The sequence below is a fragment of the Condylura cristata genome, unplaced genomic scaffold (genome assembly GCF_000260355.1).
Source record: "Condylura cristata isolate star-nosed mole 26May11 unplaced genomic scaffold, ConCri1.0 scaffold00022, whole genome shotgun sequence".
Lineage (NCBI taxonomy): Eukaryota > Metazoa > Chordata > Mammalia > Eulipotyphla > Talpidae > Condylura > Condylura cristata.
The window spans coordinates 31,172,247-31,197,116 of NW_004567123.1; the positions used below are offsets into that span (position 1 = coordinate 31,172,247).

The window sequence follows — 24,870 nt, forward strand, 5'->3', positions numbered from 1 at the left end:
AGCGTGGCTTGGGCATGCGCAGTGGGCACGCAGGGCTGGCGGCTGAGCGTGTGGGGCTGCGGGCCCGCAGCGGAACGCGAGTGGTGGAACCCGGCCGCGGGCAGAGGGGCCCGGAGAGCAAGCCCCAGGAGGAAGATAACGGCTTGCGGGGGGCCTCCCTGCCTTGCCAGCCTGTGGGCGCCCCCCAGCGGGCGGGGAAAGCGCCAGAGCCTGAAAAGGCCGAGGGCCCCAGGAGTCTCGTTCACCACCTGCCTGGGCAGAAGAGGACCTGCCCGGGCCTTGCTGGCACCACAGTAGGTCCCGTCTTCCCTTGTCTGGAACTGAGTTGCTGAATGAGAGCAAGTGTTTTGCTTGGCTGGGCAGACCCGGGTGGCGCTCGGCGAGGGCAGCTCCCGCTCAGGAAGGCGGGGACGTTTCTTTGTGTCCTGCAGCCACTCGTGCCCCCTGCACCCCGGGCACCCCAGCTCGGCCTGGAGAGAGCCTCCGGGCCCCCAGCTTCCCAGAGGCCCCAGGTCCGCAGACCATCTCTGGTGGCCGAGCCTGTGTGCAGGCCTCACCTGCGGCCTGCGAGCTGCACAGGTGCTTTGCTCTGTGTGGGCAATGAGAGCAGATGACCGGTTGACCAGCACTGTTGGGAGCTGCCTCCACAGCTTCTCTTGGAACCTCAGAACCATCAGGCCGTATCCGTGGCAACGGCCACAAGCAGAACCCAGCGGTGGGCCCAGCAGCAGCCATGCAGTCTGCTCCCCGAGGCTCCCTTCTTCTGAGGTCGCTTTCAGCCGACCTAAGACAACTGAAAACACAGCCCAGAAACTGCTGGGCTCCCTGCAGCTCAGAGCCCGGCAGCCACAAGCCCACCCCGGCTGCTTATTTCTCTCCAACTGGAAAGAGGTGATTTCACCAGCTGCTCTCCCTGAAGACTTCCTTCTCTGTGGAATGAGACCGCCATGTCCAATGCCATAGTCAGAGTCCTTTGGGAGCTTCTGGGATGACGAAGCAAAGGGGAGCCGAGTGTCCACTCACTTCCAGGCAGGTGGTTTGGACAGTGTACACCAGAGTCTGTGCCTTCTGTCCCCCCATCCCTAAGTGTACACCCCACCCCAAGGGCCCAGGAATCTGGTCAGAGGTCTCTGGGCAATGAGGACCTATTACTGGTTTGCTGCTGGTCAATCAGAAAGGGTCTTTTTAATGCCCTCTGCCTCCCCCAATGTTGTGAGGTCACTACGGGGCCTCCCTATATCCCAAAGTTCTACACAGTGAAAAGTAACCTAAGAACTATCTTCTTTCAGGAGCGGACTCAGCAGCCACTGAGATTTGCAGGCGGTCACCAGAAAAAGCAGCCTTCTCGTGAACCTCAGGTAAGGCCTAAGCTCCAGCCATAAAGTCAGACCCCTGTAAACCCACTGCCACCAGTGAAAGCAAACGACACATCCGCGGGCTGCAGTAACCAGGCTGGGGATTGAGATGTCGCTCCAAGAAGGTTCTATTTGTGTGTCTGAAGCCGAGCCCAGCCCCACGTAGGCGTGGGTCACAGAGGGCGCCCAGGGCCACAGACCGGCCTCATTCTCCCTTCCACTGGGCTGAGTTTGCTTTGGGGTTTTCCAGCAGCACTTTGAAGTAGTATTAGCGCTTCTGTCCTTTCTCTAGAGAGTTGATTGAAGGCGAAGAACCCAGAAATGTCCCTGGCCCAAATCCCTTCCAGGGGGACTGAAAGGCTCCAGTTCGTCCCAGGGGACTCCCACCGGCCCCCTGGCAGAGGTTGGGACAGCGCACTCAGGAGGGGCCTGCCAGCAGGCGCCCAGGTGCTGATACTGGGCGGCCCCCGCACAGGACACTGGGACTGTGGCCCACGACAGGACGTTCAAACCCCTGGTAGGAACTGAGCAGACGCTGCCACTCTCTACAGAGCTGATGGCAGACGAACTGTCACGCACCAGATCCAAAGTTTTGCTTCCAGCAACAGAAATACTTGTGGAAACCCCGTGACCCTGCCGTCCCACCAGGCCGCTCACCCATCGACCTTCTCTAGGGACACTTGGTAGCTACAGCCCCGCCACCCACTCAGGTCTCAGGAAGGACAGCCCTCTCCTCTGCTGCAAGCTTTCTGGGCAAGGGGGCAGCACTGTCCACTGGCCCACTGTTTTCATGTGGTTCCTCAAAAATTTTACAGATGATATGTAACTGACTCGAAAGTAGCCTGGAATCCCGATTAAGCAAAACCCTCCTCCCTAAAGAAGGGACTCCTGCCTTCTCAGCAGGGCTGTGGAACATTGCCAGAAAACTGCACTCACTCACACCGCTTCATCACTTAAAAATGGTGCAAGAATCTCCTGTCAGACAAATACTTCTACTTTGAATTTTTACCTCTTGGCCCACAAAGCCTAAATATTTACTAAAGCCCTAGAGCAAGTCTGCTTCCCTGCTTTAGTCAGTCTGAACCCCGAGGCATCGCGACACTGAGTTCTGCTCCTGCGTTACACTCCAAGAGGAAGAAGAGCACAGCTTCTTAAATATTAACGCACACTTTTTATTATATTAAAATTAGGCAATGGTCTGACAATAAAAAGGCTGCTTATGGAATACTGTTGTTAATCTTATAGGATGTTAAATCCTTAGAACTAAGATTTTCCCCAGAAAAGGATTAATGGAAACATCAAATGTTTTTCAGACTGGATAGTTGCTGCTTCAAAAGGTGACTTTACATAAAGACTAAACTGAGGGAAAAAAAAAAAAACTTTAGAACGCAATGAATTGCTTTATTCGGTATGCATCCACATCTCAGCATTTAGTGGTCCTGAACAGAAAAGTGGAAAAACGCAGCCATTTGCCAGGAAGTCAAGCCCGCCAACGTCGGGGATCTGCCGTGCACACCAAGTTCTTTCTCAATCCCTGCTGAGGGCCGTGAGAGGCAGCAGCACCGAGACCAGAGCACGCACCGAATTCAAGGTTCTTTTGTTCCAGTTGTCAGGTTCCAAACTAGACCCAGGCGGATCGCAAGGATGACCAAGTAAGAGCCCTGTTTTAAAACTTCAATTTTTAAAAGCAAAAGCAGTTACAGGAAAAGAAAACAATTCATTCAGAGGGATTGTGTGTGTGCTTACAAGAGTCTTCCTGTGGCCTTTCTCCAAGTTTAATCACCAAGGACTCTTGAGGGCGGCAGGTCTGAGTAGCCCTGGGGACTGTTCTTTCACCTTAGCAAAACCTGAGCTAAAAACCCATCAGCTGAGGGCGACAGCAGAGGGCGGCAGGGCTGAGGACCCGATGTGCATTTCCCAGGCTGGTGGAAAGGAAATAAACGTGGTTCCCAAACTAGAGGCGGAGGTCAGAGACTTTCCAACCTGACCTGATGGCTTCTGGCCAAAGCAAGGAAGTGTCACGGAGGGCGGCGGGTGGTGGTGATGCAGAAAGGGGCTTGAGGAGGATGGGAAAAGCAGCACCCCTCGATAAAGGTGGGGGAGGTATGGGGGAAGCCCTGAATTCCTCACCAAAGGCCAATTTCAGAGGGGAGCAGAAGGAGCTGAGGGGGTTACAATCTATGCTTCGGCAAGGGCGGTCGTGGAGACTGGGGTAGGACGATGGCTCGGGAGGGGGCTTCATTTAAGACTTAAGGAAGGAAACCAGGGTACAGACAAAACACTCCCACATCCAGCAGGAGTCCCACAGATGTGGCCTAAAACCTTCACATCGACTCTTGAGCCACCCCGAGCTGGAGGGCTGTGGCGGAGCGAGAGGGGTGGGTAGGGGTAGGGGGAGAAGGCAGAGACCCCAGGCCACGTCATCAGCAGCAAGGTGATTGTGTGATGTGTTTTCACAGTTGAGTTAGATGCGCCCCACCAGTGACAGTGGGGGTCAATTTCAGTATACTCTCTTGATCCCAGAAGTTCGACTATGTGGACAGTGGTTACACTTGACAGAATGGTGATTTGTTAGAGCACGACTTATATATTTCAAATGGACAAAAAATTAGTATCATTTACAGTATCTTAAGATAAATTGCCTTTGAATGGAAGCTTCCTTTCCAGTACTTTGAGGTCTACAAGACGTATCTAGAAAACTTACTACTGTGGAAAATGAAGACTGCTTAAATCGAATGGGGGGCCCTGTGGTTTCTCTTGGTGATTAATTGCTGTAACACTGTCCTTCCGGCGGCTGAGGGAGTTTCATATTCTCTTTAGACATCATGAGGCGCCGCAGCTCCTGCAGGATGACTTTGATGCTATATGAATTCTGCCATTTTGCTAGCACGGATATGGCTCTTGGGTCCACCTACAAAAAAGGCAAAAAAACAAACAAAAACCCACCCAGTTATTTCCAGGCTCCCAAATGAACAGCAGTACCCTAGGGCTAAGCAACAGCACAAACTTGAGGAAAGTGGACTTTTCAAACAGAACATGCTGGCCGCACACAACAGCTAACGGGAGGACCCTGCAGGGAGCCCCCCCCCCAGCCTTCGGCGGCCCTCTCCTGGAGAAGGGGCTGGGCACTCGGCCCCCACCCGGCCGGCTGCGAAAGGGCCGCCTGCTCCTGGGCCAGCCGCCGGCTCTCCCAGCCGGGGCATCCTCGCCCCTCTGCGCCCAGCGAGCTGCGCCAGTGGCGGCGCCCATGACAGGCAGCACCGCCCAGCTCTGGTGAAGTCGCTGCCAGCGCTCACGTGCACTGCCGGGGACATTGGACACTGGCAACAAGCCTCATGTCTGGTCATTTTCCCCTCAAGTCATGGGAATTCCTCAAACCTGGCTGAGTTCCCGTGATACCAACATGAGACCAGCGTACAGTCAGAGCGCCGGTTAACTGCCATTTCCTGCCGTCATTACTGCCGCCGCTGATTTCCCAGGACCGTGGGGAGTTTGGCACTGACGGCAAGCTTAAAAGAGCAAAGCCTTCATGCACCAGTGGTTTGCAAGGCCCATGAGGTGAAAGCGACCCTGGGCAAGATCCTCCACACTGTGCCTCAGTCGCCCGTCTGTTCTCGGCCTGAATGGGCTCGTCCCGCCAAGTGACCAGCACAGCGCTGCCCAGATGCACACTCGGGAGATGGGCCCCACTCCAACTCTGCACATGCGCCACGATACATTTTATATCAAGTAACCAAGGGGGAGAGGACACGGCTTAAAGCGCCCAGTGCTACGGACAGAGTAAGGTTCAATGCAAGGAAGAGCAGGACAGGGAAGCCAACTTACCACTCCATTAGAACTATTAACTCCATTCATATTAATTTTTGTTACAAATCTTACAAAGGGGGGTGCTTCTGGGTATTTGGGTCCACATTCTATTTTAAGGCTGTATATTCGGTTTTCATAAATTGTCTGGAAAAAAAAAAGGGTACAGAATTCAGGCAATGACAAACAACGAATTAAAAAAGCAGAACTTGTGAGGGTTGCTAGGTTCCAGGCTGCAGAATTGGGGTGCCCGCTCCCCCACACCACCACTACCTGGCCCTTGAAAAGTCAGCAGCGAGCGGCCCCTATACTCATGCACAGGCCTTCCAGGTGGAGCGTGGGGGGGTGGGGGGGGAGGACAGAGCACTGAAGTGAGCACCACTGAGGTTTTCAGGCACCATTAGGCCCATCAGCATGGGCTCGTGGCCACGTCAGTCTCCTCTGCAGGCCCGCCCTGCGCGGGGCAGGGGGCTGGGTGGTGTGGTGGGAGGCATCCTTACTCCGGGAGGTCTTGGGGAAATCCACTCCCACCAGGACTTTCAGCGACACCTCAAACACCACTATGTGTACAGCACCCAACAGGCCACTCTTTGGGGAATGTCAAGACCAAGGACAGGGGTAGGGTACAGACACCCCATTTCACCATATGGTGGCCGATACTGCACAAGGGTCTTAAATGGTGTGTCGTGGCCCTGCCTGCTGTTTTAGTGCCGACGCAAGAGATCACTGGTGTTTAGTGGGTGAGGCAGGCGAGGACACCAGGCCTGCATAGGGTTTAAACCCTTCAAGTACCAGGCGTGCCTTGGGGAGCAAGGCTGGAGAGCCCCGTACCCGTGGCCGCTCCCTCGGCCGCACACCCACCCCACCCAACTGGGAACCCACGCGAACACTGCACAGGACAAAAGGCTGGAGCAGCTTTGGGGTATTGCCATCGCCTCGGCACCAGTGTCCAAAGGCCATACCCGAGAGTGGCATCTCCCTGCTAGACTGCCCCTCCGGGGCAGGGGCCGCCCCCCTGTGGGCTTCCCTCAGGCCCCAGCACCCCTTCCTCAGCACCTGCGGTACAAGTAACTGCCTATTCAGGGACACCCCGCAGTCTTGGGGAGTGGGAGGATTACAAGGATGTGACTTAAACCCAACCCCGGAAAAGGTTCTGTCTGCACAGTGACCTGTCCCTACTAAAGAAAGAACTGGAACACATTTTAACATTCAGAAGATGTTCAAAACATAAGCCTAAGAGCCCTTCCTGTCCCGTAGCCAGAGACGACAGACGTTAACAAGACCAAAACTCAGTTCTGGATCTCTACCCGCCCTCAGCCGGCTCCTGCTCTCTTCCCGAAGTGGGACCACCATCCAGCTTTAAATAAGCCCAAGCTTCCTGGCCAGCGAGACCCCCTTCTCTTACCTGTACCTTCAAATCAAGGGCTTGGCATCTGCCTCCAAGAGCCCCCTGTACTCCTCCAGCACCCCTCACTGCAATCGCTCCCCATTTCTGCCTGGTCTTGCTCCCCGACAATCTGTTCGTCACAGCAGCCTGGCTGGCCCCTTAACATCAGAAAATGCTCTGCCAGCTTACCTGCCACTGGCTTTCCAGTGACCCCAAAAGGAAACCCCAGGTCTGGGCCTGACCCGCTGTGCCAGGCTCCTCTCCCTTCCCCCAGTCCCTCGCCACCGGCCTCTGCGGCTCTGCAGGAGGACCTCCCCGTTCTCCTGACCTTCTGACCAAGGAGCAACGCCCCAACTTCTCAGACCTCTCTCAGAACGCGGAGTGAGGGCGGGACGTGACAGAGTTGGCACGCAAACGTTGGTTGAATGAACGTTATTCTTGACAGATTTATAAATTAACGCTTTGTTACCATAAAGGAAAAAAAATTCACCCAGTTAACAGAAGCAATCGGGCCTGACTGCCATACAGACTTACGGACAATATCCGGAAAGTCTCCCCTTAGCATCTCACAGTCTCCACACTGACTACACACACAGCATCTATTGACAAGTCACCTCGGGGTGTGTCCTGCACTGACTCTCCATGATTCCCTCACACTGTTCAAAGACCGAGTTTCTTACATAAAGATGTCTCTAGGGCACAGGATCATGGTAATTACCAAAACCACAGTCTTAAAATACTGCATTTCAAAGCACTGGTGTTCAACTGGCAGCAGTAAAAAAAAGTCTCAAACTCAAGCAAACAGATGATCTGAAAGGGCTGTTGTAGCAAACGCAGTTCTGGGCTTTTTTTTTTTTTTTTGCTGACTAGTACTCCATGGACCTGCCAGAGGTTTCAGTGAAGGAAGGAGATGTACCTCAAGTAGAACTGCTAGAACTTTCTGTCTCCAGGAGGAAGAGCGCTCTGAAGACTTATTACCTGGTCACAAACGCTCTGCACTGATGTGGCAGCTGCTGGTGGGGCAACGCCCCGCTGAGCCAAGTGGGAGCCCGTTTCTGGAACATCCTGCAGCTGGGCTCATGGGAGGCAGACACGCAAACCACCCGAGGGGCTGCACACAGTGTGTTCATGGAACCGGCCCCCTTTCCGGAAGGCTCACGTGGAAAGATGGCCAGTGGGCTGCGGAGCAGACAGCACCTCCTCAGTTCCGGGGAGACTGAGGTGCATTCAGGCGGCTTCACGCATTAAGCACCACAGGCCAGAGCCTAGAGGTTAAACTTTTCCTGGACCTAAAAAACTGCTTGTGTAAGAATGACAACCCAGTCTAAACACGAGTGAAATACCAGGCACATTCCAGCAGTGAATCTAGTAGTGAATTCTACAGGGACGATGAAAATAAAAAAAACTTAAATTGTCATAGTCATCGGAGCCCAGGACACGAAGACAAACTAATGTTTTATGTCTCAGAGAGGACTCTGGAGCAGAAAACAGACATAAGGCAGAAGCTGAGGACTTTTGCTCATAAAGGCGCACGGGCGTCGGTGCCTCCCTGGCCATGCCGGAGGTGCCCGCTGCTAGAAGGCGCGGGCATAGGGCGCTGGGGCGGGAGGAGGAGGGTCATGTCCCTTTACTTCACACCTTGAGCGTGCAGAGAAATGGTGCGACTTTTCTCTAACTCTCAAAATGTTATAAAATTGATGTATGTGAGTGAGTACTCCTTGGAAAATGACGGGCAGCAAATCTATGCAACGAAAATCATAAATAACCCAAATTAATATCCAGAAAGGCAACACTAGGCCAACTAACCCACAGCTACTCATTTAGCATCTTGCTTGTTAGGACAGAGACCCCGTTTCAATGCCCACGAGCCGCGTCGGCGTGACGGGCGGCCCGCGCACTAGAATGGGCTGTGCCGGCCCACGACGACCAACAGCATCAGGATCTGGACAACAGGTAAATGGGGGGGGGGGGGTTTGCACCTGGGAGGAGTGGGGATACGCAGGGAGATGCAGGAAAAAAGACACCACACTAGGTATTTTAACAGAGAATTTTATATGGGGAGAACAGGTGTTGGCAGGCTGAACAAGCAAGTGGCACCGGTGGGCAGGCGGTGGCCCTGAAGGCCGGGCAACAAAGGCAACAGGCCCAGAGGCTCGGAGGAAGTGCTCATGACGCCAACAGGAGACTTCCCGCTGGTAGCTGGGCACACCCCTGCCACTGGGGTGAGGGTTACTGGGACCAGGTGCAGGGACCAGGTGCACAGAAGGAGCATGCCCCTTCTCCGGCCTGTCAGGATGTCTCCTGAGTCTGAGGGGGAAGCTTCCAAGCACCTGCCCACAGCCTCTCCACACCAGCACACCCCTAGCCTCTGGCTACACCCCTCTGCTCGATCCCCAGGGAGCCACAGGACTCACTTCAGGCAGTTTCAGTTATTCATCTCTCACTCAGTCCCTGTGCCACGTGAATACGCTACCGCGGAGGGTCAAACCGTCAAGTCAACCCCATGGCCACATAATACAACGAGGAGCAAGGCTTGCTTCTGTCAGTGTTACCTCAGCAGGAGCCTCTTATCTTGGCAGCAGAGCTGCTTCTGGCCTCCAACTTCTGGTCTCACCGGGCCACCCTCGCTGGCTGTGGCAGGGCCCAGCCAGAGGGTCCTCTCCTCCCGGCTCCGGCCAGCCTCCCCTACGCCCCGGGCGGGGCTGGCGCCGGTTCCCTGCGGTAGCGCCTGCTCCACCAGCTGCCTCCCAGCCTCACAGCTACACCGAGCCGGGACCCATTGCCTATACCAAGTGATCTCTGTTGAGATACTGAGTACGCTCGCTCTTCCTGACTAACGCAAAGTGCAAAAGGGCACTTACTCTAGATACTCTGTATGGTTTGAAAGTTTTTACAAGAATATATTCCTGCATCAGACATGTAAATTAGAGCTTTTTAAAATGAGAGCTCAATATGCACGGATATAGACAAGTATCCACCTGTTAAAGAAAAAAGAAAAAAAAGTTGCAGAAAACACTACCCATAGCACGACGTCACTTTTATTGCAAAGAATATGCAATCACGTCTGTGGCCACACAAGAGCCAACCGCAGAGTACCACACCCAACCCGTTTTCATTCTGTGGGAGTTTAATGAAAAGGAGAAAGCATTACTTTCCTTTAACCTGACACTCTCAAACTATCTCCTTCAAACAAGCAAATAGCACTTCTGGACATGTCTGTGCATATACCTGGGCTCTAGCCCCCCAGAACACCGTGGTGGACCCCAGGGTTAGCAGTGCTCGTCAGCCAGGTAGGAATCAGACCAAGTCCAGAGGCACTTCTGGGGGTCCCCCCTAGGGGAGTGAGGCGCCAGCCCCAGTGGTAGAGAGCGGGGTGTTGCCGAAGGCATGCCCAGGAAGACGCGAGTGTTGTTATTGCCAGTATGAGAAGCCTTGTCCTGCCCCAGGCTCCTGGGGCCACTCTGGGCTCCGAGCAGAAGGGCCCTACTTCCAGCAGTTAGTTGTGGGCGACTAGACATTTGCCAGATTCTGCACAGGGCCCTCAGGTGGGAGGGTTGCTTTTAGATTTGAAGGACTTGCTTTCCCTTCAAAAAAAAGTATGTGCAGGTAGCTGACATACTCGCGTTGAAGCACTCAGAGCACAAAGACAGTAAATGAAGGCTCCTTTCACCGGGCCCCAGCCTGCCAGAGCCACTCCGAGGGCAGCAGCTGGTTACGATCATCCCCGAGAACTGGAAGTGCACAGAAGCACAGCCGTGCACAAGCACCCCCTCTCGCCCGGCACCCCACCCTAAGTGGCAGCATATTCATGCCACTTTGGACCTTACTCTTTTCACTTAAGTATCACGGACGCATCCATTTGAACACACATGTAGCTGTTTCATTCTCTTCAACAGCTGAACAGTACCTAATATGGGTCACTGAAGGGCACCAAAGTGCTCCCCAATATTTTGCCATTTCTGAAAATGTTACATGAAATAATTCATGCACATAAGCTGCCTTTGGACACTATGTTCAAGAAAAACTGCATCAATTCCTAGCAAAACTGCAGGATCTAAGGTACAGGCCTTTTAATTTAGGGGAGGATTTTTTTTTGAGAAATAATAGTGAAAATGCTCTGAAGAGATTAATTACTGTCACGCTTTGCTTAGATGCTTTTATAATTAGATTGATATTCTAGAGGCACAACATATACCTTGTATCCTAGTCAAAGATAGATTAGTCACAGGAAACATCTAGAAATAGAGAGCTCCTTTGATGACTCTTTGCTTTTCACCTTGGGGAACCAGGGCAGTCCAATCAACTACAGGGGTTCAAAGGACAGCCAGCCTTGGGTGTTGGTGCAGGTGGGGAGACTGAACCCCTCATGCCCTGTGGTGAGTGTGTGAAATGGCACACTCATGTTGGAGAACAGTTTGGCATTCCTTTAATGTTAAACACAGTCACTACATGATTCGACGATGCCCAAGGGAACTGCTACCACGCCCACACAAACACCTGTACAGATGCCACAGAGGCACTGTCAGTAAGTGGCAAAACGGAGAATAAATCCAAATGTTTACCAGTGAATTAAATAAAACCTAGAATGTTCAGGTGCTAAGCTATTATTTGATCATCAAAGAGGAAGAGCTACGAAGTGCTATCCCATGGATGATGCCCTTAAAAAGGGCATGCTAAATAAAGGCAGGTGGTAAAAGACCACAAATTGAGTTCATGTCCATGAAATGTCCAGAACAAGCAAATTCAGAGAGAAAATGAATGAGCGGTGGGCAAGGGCAAGGAGCTGGGGTGGAACAGGGTTTTCTGGGGGATGATGAGAATGTTCTGGAATTAGTGGTAGTCATGTAATTCTGAGCAATGAAAACCACTGAGCTGTTTTAAAGGATTATAATATGGTAATTAATCCCATGGCATGTGAGGCTCTCTCTCCCGAAGGTTGCTATTAAGATAGAAAGAGAATGTCTAAAAAACAACTCACAACTATTCATAGAAGTCAGCCCCTCTGGAAAGGGAGAAACTGACACCTGGTGCAAGGTGTCTGCGGTGAGCGAAGCATGCTCACCACAACCCCAGAACTCTGCGGCTACTATGTGCTGGACTCGGGTTATGCTGGGAGGCGCTGAGTGCGTTCACAGGGCTGCGCCGGCTCACTCTGGCCAGAACTGAAGGCGGCGCCTGTTGATGACCACATCTGTTATCCAGCTACCTACTGTGAGTCACGTCCAGGTGTGGGGAGGGGCAGGGAGGGCCAGCTCTGCTCTCCAGCCACCTGGACCACACCCAGGAGGAGGAGGAGGAGCACGGCCAGGGAACCATCACCACACAGGGACTCCAGCGGTGAGAGGCGTGACCACGAAGACACCCTTTCCAGACCTGGCTCCCTGTTACCTCACTGACCCAGAAGAGCATGGTTTTCATAGATTCAAACAAGATGAAAGAAATGAGTAGAATGCATTTTAAAAACCTGAAACACAACACTAGGGTCACAAAAATGAGTCAAGAACAACACTGGACAGTAAAGCCAGCCACTCACCGCGCAGGGTCACGGCTGACCGTCTCAGGAGAGCGCAGGTTCTGAGACGCACGCTGGGCAGTGCTCGGCCCTGAGCAGCCGGCCCGGGGTGGCCAGAGCTCGGCCAGAGGGGGCGAGAGCCAGCACCGTCAGCTTCGGCACCAGCAGCAGAGTTGGCTGCTTGTCTGAAATCGGCATCAAGTACAGGACGACCTCACCTGTACAACAAGTTACTCCCTTGCTGGGTAATTCTTTAATGGTAATTGAGGACAGGTCAGAATACCAACAGGCGGGAGAAGGCCGGTGATGGTTAGGAGCACAGGTGCTGAAGCCAGCCCTGATGTGGGAATAATTCTGAGTCTTTCCTCATCTGTGAAAGGGCAGCCCCTAGCAACAGCTTCTTGTGAGCTTTAAGTGACATTGCCTGGTGGCTTTACTAGGTACCCTAAAAAACGTAGCTGGCTTTATGAAGACTGGAAATGCTCACAAATCACCAGCTTCTACAGAGAGGTCACTCCCCCAACCCCATTGTTTCTGTCTTTTTTGCAAAGGACTCTGGCCTAAGTGTGCCCTGAAGAGATCAGAGCCAGGCAGGCAGGCAATGAATGGCCTGCTGGATCAGAACCTAGGTGTGTGACTGAACCGGAAGCGGTAAACAACACCCCGTGCAAAGGCTTCCCTGATCATCGGGGCGCTGGCTGTACCTGGAGCCCAGGAGATTCTCTACCACCCGGATGCCAGGGCCACAAACCTCCTACATTGTCATGCTAATTCTCACTATGAGTCTAAACAGGTGTTTGCTTACCATTGAGAGGGATTAAACAGCATCAGAGGAGGTTCAAATATATAAACTGAAACTGGTAAAAGAATAGCCACATTTCAGAAAAATATACCATTGGTGAGCTTTTTCCGCAATAAGGCTAATATTTTTTAAAAGGAGGCACAGTGAATTTAAGACATTGACATTTATAGCCGCAGCTCGACGCTTACTCTTGGAGGCCCAATTATCATCCCTGTCCATCTTGTAAGTGTCATGTCTTCGTCATCTTCTAGACCCCAGCTAACTGTGCCATCTCCTACTCCTTTCTGGCCTTCTTCGAGTTCTTCCAACAGTCGGAAATTGCGAGGGACTTTTACTCCTAAAATAAATGGAAAGAAATTCAAGATACTAGCAACTCCAGGGGAACCTGTAAGCCTAGAGCTGGCTGCTCATTATGACTACCTGAGGGTAAAGATGTGAACATGCAAAAAACTGCTGACGCTGGTCAAATCTGCTGCTTGCAAAGCTATCTAAACCAACCAGCATAACCAGGAGGAAGGGCCGCGCGGTCGCTACAGGTGAAGTGATGACTAGCCAGAGCCAGATGACCCGGCCTGGCACCACATCCCATTGCCACTCCTGAGCTCTGGCCAGCTTTGTGAAGGAGTCACATGTGCCAATGTTGATTAACTTGGGTCCACAGTGTGGGATGAAAACGGTCAATATCAAGACCTAACAACAGTGCCTCGGAAAAGCAGAGGCCTCTTTTTCATTTGGTTCTCATCACATATTTCTAAGGATGTGTTCGCGTACTGGAATGGCTGGTTACCTTAGGAATGACCTACACAAGTGTAGCAAACAGAGATGTGGTCTTCTTGGCGCTCCCTGGTGGCATACAGCACTAGGAAGCTATTCGCAGCCACTGCAGCACGAGTTCAATCCCTGACCGGGGAGTGACCCACAGGGTGCAGCAGACCTCTCCTGTCTTGCCTGCTGCTCCCCTCAGCAGTGGATTTCAGTTAATCCGCTCTGTCTCTGTGAATCCTCTAACCCACCCTACACCTCTGACCTATACCCCAGTTCTTTTATGAATACATAAATAAATCTTATAAAAAAGATGGTGTCTTCGTAATCAACTGAGAATCAATGAAGGCACCCAGGATAACATCAATTACTCAAGCCACAGTTTCTCTCTTGTGAAAAAGCTGGGTAGTCAGATCACCGATTTACATGTTTCCCCAAATCCCAGGGCTGGCAAGTATCTCATCGGAGCAATCACACTGAGGCTGCAGCAGGACAGGGAAGTTGGTTTGTTCCCAGTCCTTGAGCACAGGCAAGTCTCCTAGGGTTGCTCTCTCAACCATCCTGCCTCTGCTCCCCACCCCAGCCCACCAACTCCCCCGACAAGTGGACGGTTTTGTACAGATAATTCAGGATCTAGGCAAGTCACAAGCTCTCACTGCTTTGAATGCTAAGGCCCTGAATGGCCACTCTCAGAGGCAAGCAGCACTTACCAGGTGACTGTGAGAACAGATCCACTGGAGGGACTCAAGACTAATGTTCCCAGTATATCAGTATTCCCCAAAGCGTGAGACACAAACTACACCTGATTCATTCAACTGGAATAAACATCTGAGCTTCTACTATACCCTGGGTACTCTCCTAGGCATGGGGGAGTTGGTAGAAGGAAAATGCCTGCCCTCACAGAGCTTACATTCTGGTGAGAAACAGAACCGACACGAAAATATGCAAATTATGTACAGACAACGGCAGTGTTCTGAAACAGGAAATACGGCGGAAGGGGAGTTCAGGTGAACAAGGAAAGCCTCATTAGGGCTCATGACCAGAGACCTGAAGGTGAGGGCGTAGGATTTACAGAGAGCTGACGGGAGAATCTTTTGGGCAAGGGGAACAGAAAGTGCAAAGAAAGTACTGAAGCAAGCCCTTGCCCCAGTGCCGAAGAAGAGCAACAATGCCAAGTGAGAGATGAACAGCAGGCGACAAAGAATTCCAGCTACTACGCAGTGACGTGAGTTCCGACCTGAGCAGCAACACAACCTGACTACTTTTTAACAGACTCCTTCTGCCTGCTATGTGGAGAGGCTGTGAGGCAGCGAGAGCAGAAGTAGCTAACAGGCCACTACACTCATCCTAGCAAAAGATAACACTGGGCCAGGGTAACAGCAGTGAAAGTGGTGAAAAAGCAGCACGAGTCTAGATACTATAGAGATCTGAGCTGAAGAGATTAGCTGTCAGGCTGCCAGTTATATACATGTGTACATACATATGGATGGACAGATGTGCACGTGTATACATTTATTTTCTCTTAAGTGGGAGTCTCAATGTTATTCCCAAGTAGCCCAAGACTTTTTATGTTATTAAAACTTGTTCAAATCAACAATGGCAAAATATAACTGTTTCCATAGCTAAGTCCTTCACTGTTGAATGAAAAGTTAAATGTGTGACCTCTAACTGGAGTTTTCTTTTTAGCAAAATAAAACATGAGTGAATTTCTCTTGTCAGATATTTAAACCAGGTTGGGCTAACTATTTCTAGTATGGCTATTCCTGAACTAGTCATTGGCTAGTTCTAACATTCTATGGCTAGAATGTTATATCATCATCTAACAACCAGATCAGGAAATTCCAGTTCAAGTAATCACAAGCTTACTGCTGTTTATTTCAAAACAGTGAATACAAGTTATACTTTTCTGATGTCTGATTTTTAATTTGTGAAATTGGGAGAAATGTTAGATTGGTAATTAATCCCACATTTCTAACAGACATTTCCATTGGGCTAGACATTCAATTATTTTAAAAATGTAGTGTGTGCAAAGCTCATGTGCCCAACAAAACTGAAAAACTAAGAGTCAGGCTTATTTCAGGTTAGCATTTGGAACAATAATTGAGCACAGAGGAGGAAAATGTCAGCTTTTGTTGCTACTGCAGTACTGGCATTATAAGAATATTCATTTTGATTCAATTACAAAATAAGTATCAAAACAATTTAATAAATGAAAAACACTGGCCTGCCCAATGTCTGTTAGGTAGTCTAGAAACACTCCACACTGAACTTGGACTACAGTTACAAATATCGGAATAACTGTACTATAAACTGACCAATACATCAATCACTCACTCCATTTGAACAGCAGTTTTCACATTTCTTTGGGTTTCAAGATTTCTTTGCGCGTAAATATTACTGAAGACTACAAACAACTTTGCTAGTTGTGAGGCTACAGCTACTGGTATTTTAGAATTTGGGATTAAAATTGAGAAAATTTAAAAATATTTAATTCACTTTCAACTAATAAACACAACTAATAATAAACATATTATATAGCTATATTTTCCAACGAACAAAAAAAAATTAGTGAGAAGAATGTTATGGCTTTGTAAACTTCTTTAGGGTCTGGCTTAAATGTCAGGGGGGCCTAAGAACTGAGGTAAGCTGGAGGACACATGTCCTGGCCGAAGGACCCTCACCCTTTCACCTAGTCAAATGTCCGTGGGCCAGATTCTGCTTAAGAGCCACCAGTCCGCATACATCCAGGGTCACCCAATTGCTCTCAAAAATAACACTAAGCCCTGGCAGCCTAGGTTTAGTTCAGAGAATACTGAAAGTGCCCTCTTTTTTGTTGGAAGGGTTAAGGTTGATAAATGTGCTAACCTGGCACCCGCTGGTAAAGTACGTTAGTCAGCTAAATTTCGAAGAATTTAAGTCCACAAACTGGATAGCTTTTTTAAAATCTTCACTCAAAAACTGATTAAAAGCAAAATTTGCGAAGAACAGCAGCCAGCAGAAAGCAGGGACTACAATTACAAAGTGGATCTTCATTTTTCCTGCTACAGGAATAGAAACGGCGAGGTACCACCTGGTAGGGGGAGAGGGAGACGCTAGGGGTAATGGCTGCTCTGAGACTCTGTAGTGTACAAGCTGAGTTTACACCACATTTATAAGCAAAAAATCCACCCATTTCAGAACTGCAATTCCTCACTAGCTAAACAAGATAGACACAAAAGCAGTATCAAAGCATATGAGAAATAAATAAAACCCACCACAAGACAGTTTCCTAAGCCCTTAGCCTCTGTGGCCCTCCTGCATTTAACAAAAGCTAAAGTGGGGCCATGTTTACACCCCCAACACCCCGCCGGACTTTATTCTAAAGTGGGGAACTGCTAAAGGTCTGAGTAGAGCCGGAGATAAGGCAAATCTCCTGGGTAATGTTCAGGAAGGGCTGGGAGGATCAGAGGCCAGGCGAGGCGGTATCCCGCTCCCATCCCAGGCCAGAGTGCAGAGCATCTGTTTAGAGCAAACACCGCGGGGCTCAGCAAAGGGCCTGGGCCGGGTGGCTGCTGAGATAACTCAGGCAGTGCTTGTTACTCTGCAGGACTGTAGCTACCATTTTTACAAGTGACTTAAAAACTGACTGGCCTGTTCACAGCAGGCTTTTCATAAATGTTTGCTGAACAACACAAAATTGTATATAAGGCTAAAAATATGAAACTCCATCTCATAAAATGTGAACAGGTCAGGCCAGGCTTCACATCAAGGGTCATCATGCAAGGGCACCCCGTATACCAGCGCTACCCAGGGGCCCGAGTAATGGCTAAACCAACGGCGAGACTGCTTTGGGGGAAAGTTCTAGCACCTTTCGGCAGAGGTTCAGGGGCCTGCTACTAGTCCCCGCTCTGTAACTTTCCAGTACAGCTGTGAGGTCACGGGAATTCCACTGAGCCTCCGCAAAAGGGGGTCCCCATACCCCCACCTGTTGGTGGGCAGAAGCGCAGAGGTGGCAAAGCAGACGCCCGTCGCGTCAGCACGTCGTCTTAGCAGCCACAGACGTCTGCGCCGTTCTGTTTCCTTTCCTTTAAATTTTCTTTTCTTTTGTATTGTCTGACTCACTCTCTGAGCTCCTCAAGTTAGACCTGTGACTCATTCGATTCTGCCTCCCCAGAATCTGGTATGTTGCCTGGCATATAGAATGGCACTCAATAATGTTTCCTGACTGAAGAAACTGCAATTTCTTCCTTTCCTGCTGCAAAGCTGATGGGGTCTAAACACTGGACACTGATCTCCTAAAACTGAGATACCTACAATTTAAAATTTTGTTGATCTGGATAATTCAACTTTTTAATGAGGTATGATTGAGACTTTTAGAGAAACTCACAGGGAAAACTAGTTTTTTTTTTTGGTTTTACCCAAATTACAAGGTCAAAGGAGTCTTCATTACAAAATGAACTTTGATAAAATATATGAAAACGTATTACTTATACTCCAAACCGTTCAGGAACTATAAACAAAATAGGTCAGTATTTTCTACAGAGTAAGAGCTTATTAAGCTCCAGGTGGCCTGACCACACCATAGTTCTAAGAACTCCAGGGGCTATTCGGAGACACAAATGCAAATACTGCAGAATTACAAGACCCTGCAGACCTGGGAGTCTCCCCATCACAGCAAACACTCATCCCACCCCTGAAGGAGAGCAAAACTCAAGACCTAATCCATCAATTTAAAGAAAAGAGTTCAGTGAACATACTTTCACAACTCCTAAAACGTTGTCTATGAAAGTGGTAGGACAACATCGCCATCACAGTAGTCTAAAGCTCGTTTGAAGAAAAGTATTTGTCCCTGTTATTTTAGAATTCTTCTTTCCAGAAGGCTTTTCCCAAGTCTGTTCTTGGCCAAGTACGAGCTGAGAGCAAGCAGCCGCAGATGAGCCCAAGGGGACTCAGAAACCGGGCTGGAGCGGGAGTATCTGACAGGGTCTAGACCACGTCACGGAAGACAGTTAATGTTGTGATCTGAAACACAGCAACACAGGGAAGTATGTGTGGCACAGAAGGATTCTGAAGCCCTCTGAAGCATCTTCTGGGAAAGTCACGGCCACAAAGCAGCAGCTCTCCGAGCTGGCCTGGGTTGCGAAAAGAAAGTTGCTGGTTAAAAGTGGTTTGGATGCCACTCCAAGACAAGGAAACAAGGAGGCCCAGCAGGTGAGGCGATGCACCGGATTCGATGTTCCTGAAAACTAGATGTAAAGCCAAGGGCAGGTAGCGCTGACTCCTGGGCCACTGGCCAGTGCAGACTAAGTCTGCCCAGTGGAGCATCGGCATTCTCTCCTCTACAGCAGTGGCTCTCCAGAGAGGGTCCCACACCCAAAAGGGAGCTGGGAACTTGCTAGAAAGGTAATTCTTAGGTCACACAACCAACTCAATCCAGCGACTCAGCCTGAGGCAGCCAAACTGTAAGTGTGATATATCTGGAGAAACAAACTACTACTCTACATGATCAGACACCTTGAACCTGAAACTCTGAAGATGGGGCCCGGCAATCAGACATGCCCACAGGTGATTCTGAAGCAGGCCAGTTTGGGAACCATGGACCTAGGGAAAACCATCTGTCATCCTTTACAGTCCAGACAAAGTGACAAGAAACAGTTGGTAATGAAATGCAAGGCCTTGTGTTTCTCTGCTGCTAGAGTGACCAAGGCCAAAGATCGGATTTCCTCAGACATGGATGGAAACAAAGAACAAGACATGGTTAGTGTGTCAGGGCTATTAGGGAGAGAGGACAGAGTCAACTGCATGCTAATGTCTCCATAAATAACAACCAATCAGGACAGGAACACTGTGCAACGTGGCAAGATTGTTTCTTCAAATACACTGAATTTACAATTTGGCTATATCAAGCTGAGAGCTGGATTTATTGCAACGTTTAACAAATATTTGTAACGCAACTACAGTATGTCAGGGACTACCTGGGTGCTAGGGACTAAGCAGAGAACAATACAGACTCCTGCCCTAATGGGAAGGCACAGAAAATACACCAGAAAACTTCAGCTGAGGTGATATGCTTTCGAAGAGAACAGATGGGTGCTGAGAACATTATGCTGAAGAGCTGGTCAGGGATGGCCTTTCTCTACAGCTGAGACGAGAAGTGGCCAGCCACAGGTAGGTGTGGCGGCGGAGCATTCCGAGGGGGGAGAAGTGGGAGCAGACATATATACGACACCTCGTTTTAGGTCAGGGTGGGTAGGGCTGGGACCACAGAAAACCTTGTGGGCCACAAAAAGATTGATTTTACTCTGAGTGCAGCGGGGAGGGCTTTCTGCAGGGGCCTGGCACTTTGCTCCATGTCTGAGAGATCATCTGCTTCCTGTATGGAATATGGGCTGGCAAAGGGCAGAACTGGAAGAAGACGTCTGTAGTGTTCTGGGTGAGAGAAAGATGATTCAGGCTAGACAAGAATGACAATAGTGTGGCTGGAGAAAAGGAGGATTTGACATTGACTTTGGGGTTACATCCACAGGCTTGTGATGGGGTGAACGTGAGAACAAGAAAGAAGTCTACCGCTGGTTACTCAGTATTCACTCTCCATGAAGGGACTAATCAGTCAAGGCACAGACCTGCCACTGGCTAGGGACACTTGGGATGTCCTCACCACCTCGCTGGGAAACAGGCGAAGGGCCAGAAGGAAGATATGGCCAAGCTCACGTGACCTGTAGCACAAATGTCCTGGTCCTTCCTGCCACTGCTGTGAGCCTCAGGCAAGCCAGTCTCTCTGGGTCTCAGTTTTCTCACCACCCACCTCCAAGGTTGCTGTGAGAAGTGAGACGGTGCACTTCATGGCAGCTGGCACAGGAAGCCCCAGAAGTGCAGCATGACGTCTGAAGGGTTCACGAGACGACAAGGACCTACTTTGTACACAACACGAGGGCACCCTCAGCAATAAGCGTGAGTTACTGGGTTTAAAGTAAGCAGGAACTCCCACAGGAAGAATTTTACTCCTGCTGGATGGTGGTCTGCACAGGGGCACAGGCTGCCTGCAGCCCTTGCTCTCACCAACAGTGACGGCTCCCAGACAGGGCAGGTGGTGGCTTAGCTGGGGCCTTCCTCCCAGCGGGGTCGGGAGCACCGGTGTAGGTGCCACACTCTTCAGTCACCACCCCCCATGCCCACGGGGTCAGCACGCCCAGCGACTGGCTCGCTGGGTGGTGAATAGTTGGAGGGGCTGACGGCAGGTGAGTCAAGCACCTGGAAAACGCCAAGCACTACACATCACGTAGACGTGCTGGCATTCAAACATCCGCATCACCCACGACAGCTCTGCACTCCCTGGGGCCTTTCCGAGCTCAGCAGGCGAGGCCCGACTTCGTTCCTGTATTCTACTTTTATCACATTACAGAGATCCAAAGCAGGTGATGGAGCGGGAAAGGGGCCATGGTGAAGAGGGCGGTTGTAAAGCTACTGTGAAGGGAAGTCATGACCAGCAAAATGAACTCTGGCAGCACGAGAAGGGCATCACAGAGCAATGGGCACTAAGTGCAGCAGTTCCCGCGGACGCATGGACAGAGGTACTCAGCTACTCAGCGGCCGAGCCGAGAGGCACAAGGGAGCCCAGAGGCCCGACTGAGATTCAGGCTCGCTTCCATCTTTAGTTCTTTCTGGGGGAACACCCTAGAATGGAGTGGATGACTACTTGCCCTCTGCTGCCCAGGCAGCTAATTTTTCCTAAGTTGAATGTGGGTTATGAGGCCACGCCGGTGAATACTTTTAAAACCAGGCCCAGCTGAGGCTAACCCCCTGGCACTCAGCTTCTGGTGACGGTCAGGAAAGCCTGTGGGGTGAGGGTGGGGGGCCTAGCAGCCAAAGGCCACTCTAGGAGGTGCTGCAGCCCTGCTCAAGGACAGAAGTCACCTAAAGGTACCTGGAGGGATTCTAGTGAGCGCTTCAGTCTCATCTTCTAGGACCTATGCAGAAATCACACATTGCAGAAGGAGGTGGGGAGGTGGGAAGGTGTGGTAGCCAAGGGTTGAAAGCAGCGACATTAAAAAACTAGGTTCAAAAAAGAAACTAGGTTCAGTCCTAACAGGAAGGCCTCAGGGCCCTCGATCATACCTTAAGACTTCTCTGGCTTAGAAAACAGAGGGCTGTATATTCATTTTAGTTTTAATTAAAGTCTTTCTGACCTACTCTAAACTCTTTTTACTGCCTGGGGCAAAGATCCGATCTTGTCATTTTCCTCTTTTTTAAGACTCATTCATTCATTCTACAAATATTTACTGAGTGTTGACTTCATACCAGGCACTCATTGGATGGCTTCCCTTCACACTTAATAAAATCCAAAGTCAGGTATATATCCCCAATTCAGCTCATTAATAAGCCTCTCTTACACACAAGGCCTTTACGTAGTCGTTTCAACATTCCAAGCTTGGTCCAGCCACAGGGCCTTTGCACTTGCTTTTTGAGCTCCCCTGCCTGCATCACATGCTGTAACTTGGTTCCTTCCATCATTTGTCTCAGTAGACTCCACCTTCTCAGAGCAGCTTTCTAGAAGCACCTCACCATGTCTACCCTTTACCCCACCAGACAATTTCCCTCATAGTACTTACTGCTATCTGAAATTATCAATTTTACTCACTTAATGGTCTTCTCTCTGATTAGAATGGAGGCTATGTCTACAATTTTCTTAAAACTTTGGGACATACTAGGTCCTCAGTAAATAAAATGAAGAATTTTTAAGAACTCGTTTTAGGGTACTCAAAGCCTGTTGTATGTTACCTAAATTAAACCAAGTGTTCTTGACATGTCAGACAGCAGCTGACGCGTTTTATCTGACCACCACAGCATTTATGAAGCACTCTTCTGTTGGCAGGGCATCAAGAAGTTAGCATTAAATAGCTTGCTAAACCGGATTGTAGGTAGCCTATCTCAAGTGACTGCAAACAGAGCTGAGTTGCAATACCACAGAATGCTGGCTGCCCTGAGACATCTTACCCCCTGTTCACAGCCGGCCAGCAGGGGTGTTATTCTAGTGAGAAATTTCCCCAGGCAGCCTGGCCTGACTCAGCCTCTCTTTTCTGAGTGCTCATAACCCTGTCTTGTGTCTTAGTAAGTGAATCAACTCAACGCTGTTCCAGCTGAACCCAAAATCTAGGAAAGGATGCATGGTCTCCTCCAGCCTCCTGCTTAAATGTGAAAGGCAGCTTGAGAGGACCGGACACTCAGATCCTCCTTCCATCCCCACCCTAACAACGAGAGAGATAGAGATGGGTTTGAGGAGAGCAACATCCTGGGGAGATGGATTCCCTTACCTTGCTCCCTTCGCACCACCAACCTCTCCTAACAGTGCTGCTGTGGTGGCTTTAAATAGTCTGAAGACTTCGGTCCCCAGGCAGGTGGCCCTGTTTGTTTCTTCCATCTGAGGTCACCCTTCATCACTCCATCTGACAACCTACCTCCTTAGCTAAGTTCACTGCCAGGCACCTCCGGGTATAGCCTCCTTGCCTGAAGTGGAAAAGTCTCTCCCAAACCCTGGAATTCCAGAGTCAAACTCTCTTGCCTCATAACCTGCTCCCTGCCCCCCCCCCCCCCCCACAACTTTCTCATCAATCCTCACTCATTTCCTCAGAAGGCCATCTGTAAGGCAAACTTGGATCCTGAAGGATCTCACCCTTGGACCCATCTGAGGAAACCCAATCTCCCAAACTGGTGATGCTTCCCCCACTTCCTAAGGACTAGGAGAACTTCCCCCTCCTCAGTAGGTCGCTCCCCTCATTTCCCTCTTATCCCTCCAGGAGTGGGGGTTTGTTACTGAAGAGTTCCCACTTCGTTTGTTCCTCTGTCCATGTCCATCCATTCGTGATACCCAAAGAAGTGGGAGTGAATCTCCATAAAAGATACTTCCAGAATGTACACTTCCACCCCTCACCCTAAAGTGAGGACTTTTCTTCTCTAAAATACGCGTCTCCAAAACCTGGCCTTTTCCCCTCTGACCCACTGCCCCCCAACCCCACCACACATGTCCAGTGTCCCCAATTCACCCATTCTTCACCTAGCATTGGTGGGGTTCACCATCTCTGCTTACCTCCTAAAACCTAACGATAAGTTCATCCCTCTTCTCAAACCTGGACGGGTAATGATGGGTCATTTCACTATGCTGCCCCAACCAGACCCCTTAGGAATCTGAGTCCTTCCCTCGCTTTTCATCCCGTAGAGCTGTCCTTAACCTTCCCACCCCAAGCAGCTACCCCCAAACTCCTTTCGAATCACCCTAGAGATTTCTTGAGGTAACCCCATCCCCGATACTAACACGCATCCCCGTACCTTTAACCGCGGGCGGATGCTATGCTATGCTCTCGGTCACTGCTGGAGCCCGTGTCCTCTTTCCATCCACCCTGAGGAACTTCTCTAAGTCTCCTCTAAAAGGACATCCCACCCGGATCTCCAGCACCCAAGAAGGGCTTTCTTGCGTTTTGGGGCGCCTGTCTTTCAGGGGGCTCCCCGATCTCCTCCAAAGAGCCATGAGCCCCGACTTCTCCAGGCGTGTCTCAGGGCTCACCCCTCGCCCACTCTGGCCGTCCAGCAGCGCTGCAGGGCCCGACCCTTCCTCTGGGCCGGGCCCACACGCCGCCCCGGGGAGCCTCTGGGCCTCGCCGCGCCGCCCACAGGCCCCTCAGGCCCCCGCCCGTGCTTCCGGCCACCGCCTGCTCCTCCTCCCCCACCAGGTTGCCTGAGTCGCCGCCGCGGGGCCCAGCAGACAGAAGTGGCCTAGAGGCCCTCGTCTCGCTGCAAGGTCCTTTGCGGGTCCCCGGTCTCCGGCCCGAGCCCGCGCCCCCTCGGCCGGCCGGGCCCGGCGCCCCCGCTCACCCGAGCCCGTGGTGGCTGCCATCTTGCGTCGCTGTCGCTCGAAGGCCAGCCCCTTCTTCACCCCCCCACCCCTTCCCGGGCTCTTGTGCGCAGGCGTGCGCGCACGCGCAGACGCTCTCGCCTGCTCCGCGGACCCGCTCGACTCGCTGCGGGGAAATGTTTTTTTCTTCCCTTTTAGAGAAAGCAAACATTTGCATGCGGGAGGGCCCAGCAACCTGCAATCCTCTCCCGGTTCGGGTGCGAGGGAGGCATTGAGGTACTTGGTGAGAAAGGCAAGGGTGATCAGACTTAGGAGGGCGCGACTGTGAAAGTACAAGAAAAAAAGAAGCTTTAAACAAAAAGCACCTTTTTCGCTAGGGATGTTTTCCTGTGGGTTGGATCCTCACGATATCTCTTCCAGGTC

At 50.8% G+C, this 24,870-nt stretch overlaps 1 protein-coding gene across 1 annotated transcript; it reads right to left on the reverse strand.

The window, feature by feature from the left end:
• Positions 1–2,741: 2,741 nt before the first annotated feature.
• On the reverse strand, positions 2,742–24,550 carry UBE2V1 (ubiquitin-conjugating enzyme E2 variant 1). Its single transcript, XM_004687476.2, has 4 exons — positions 24,468–24,550; positions 13,049–13,197; positions 5,181–5,306; positions 2,742–4,266 (listed from the first exon to the last, which is right to left on the reverse strand). Exons 1-4 carry the CDS (start codon positions 24,487–24,489, stop codon positions 4,120–4,122), a joined length of 444 nt encoding a protein of 147 aa, XP_004687533.1. The 5' UTR covers positions 24,490–24,550; the 3' UTR covers positions 2,742–4,119.
• Between the last annotated feature and the right edge of the window lie 320 nt (positions 24,551–24,870).

Excerpts from the sequence above, each read along its gene's own strand:
- UBE2V1 (XM_004687476.2), bottom strand. The coding sequence starts at position 24,489 with ATGGCAGCCACCACGGGCTCGG. Across the intron at positions 13,198-24,467 it reads GGCAGCCACCACGGGCTCGG|GAGTAAAAGTCCCTCGCAAT; the intron begins GTGAGCGGGGGC and ends CATTTATTTTAG. Across the intron at positions 4,267-5,180 it reads TTAATAGTTCTAATGGAGTG|GTGGACCCAAGAGCCATATC; the intron begins GTAAGTTGGCTT and ends CCTTTTTTGTAG.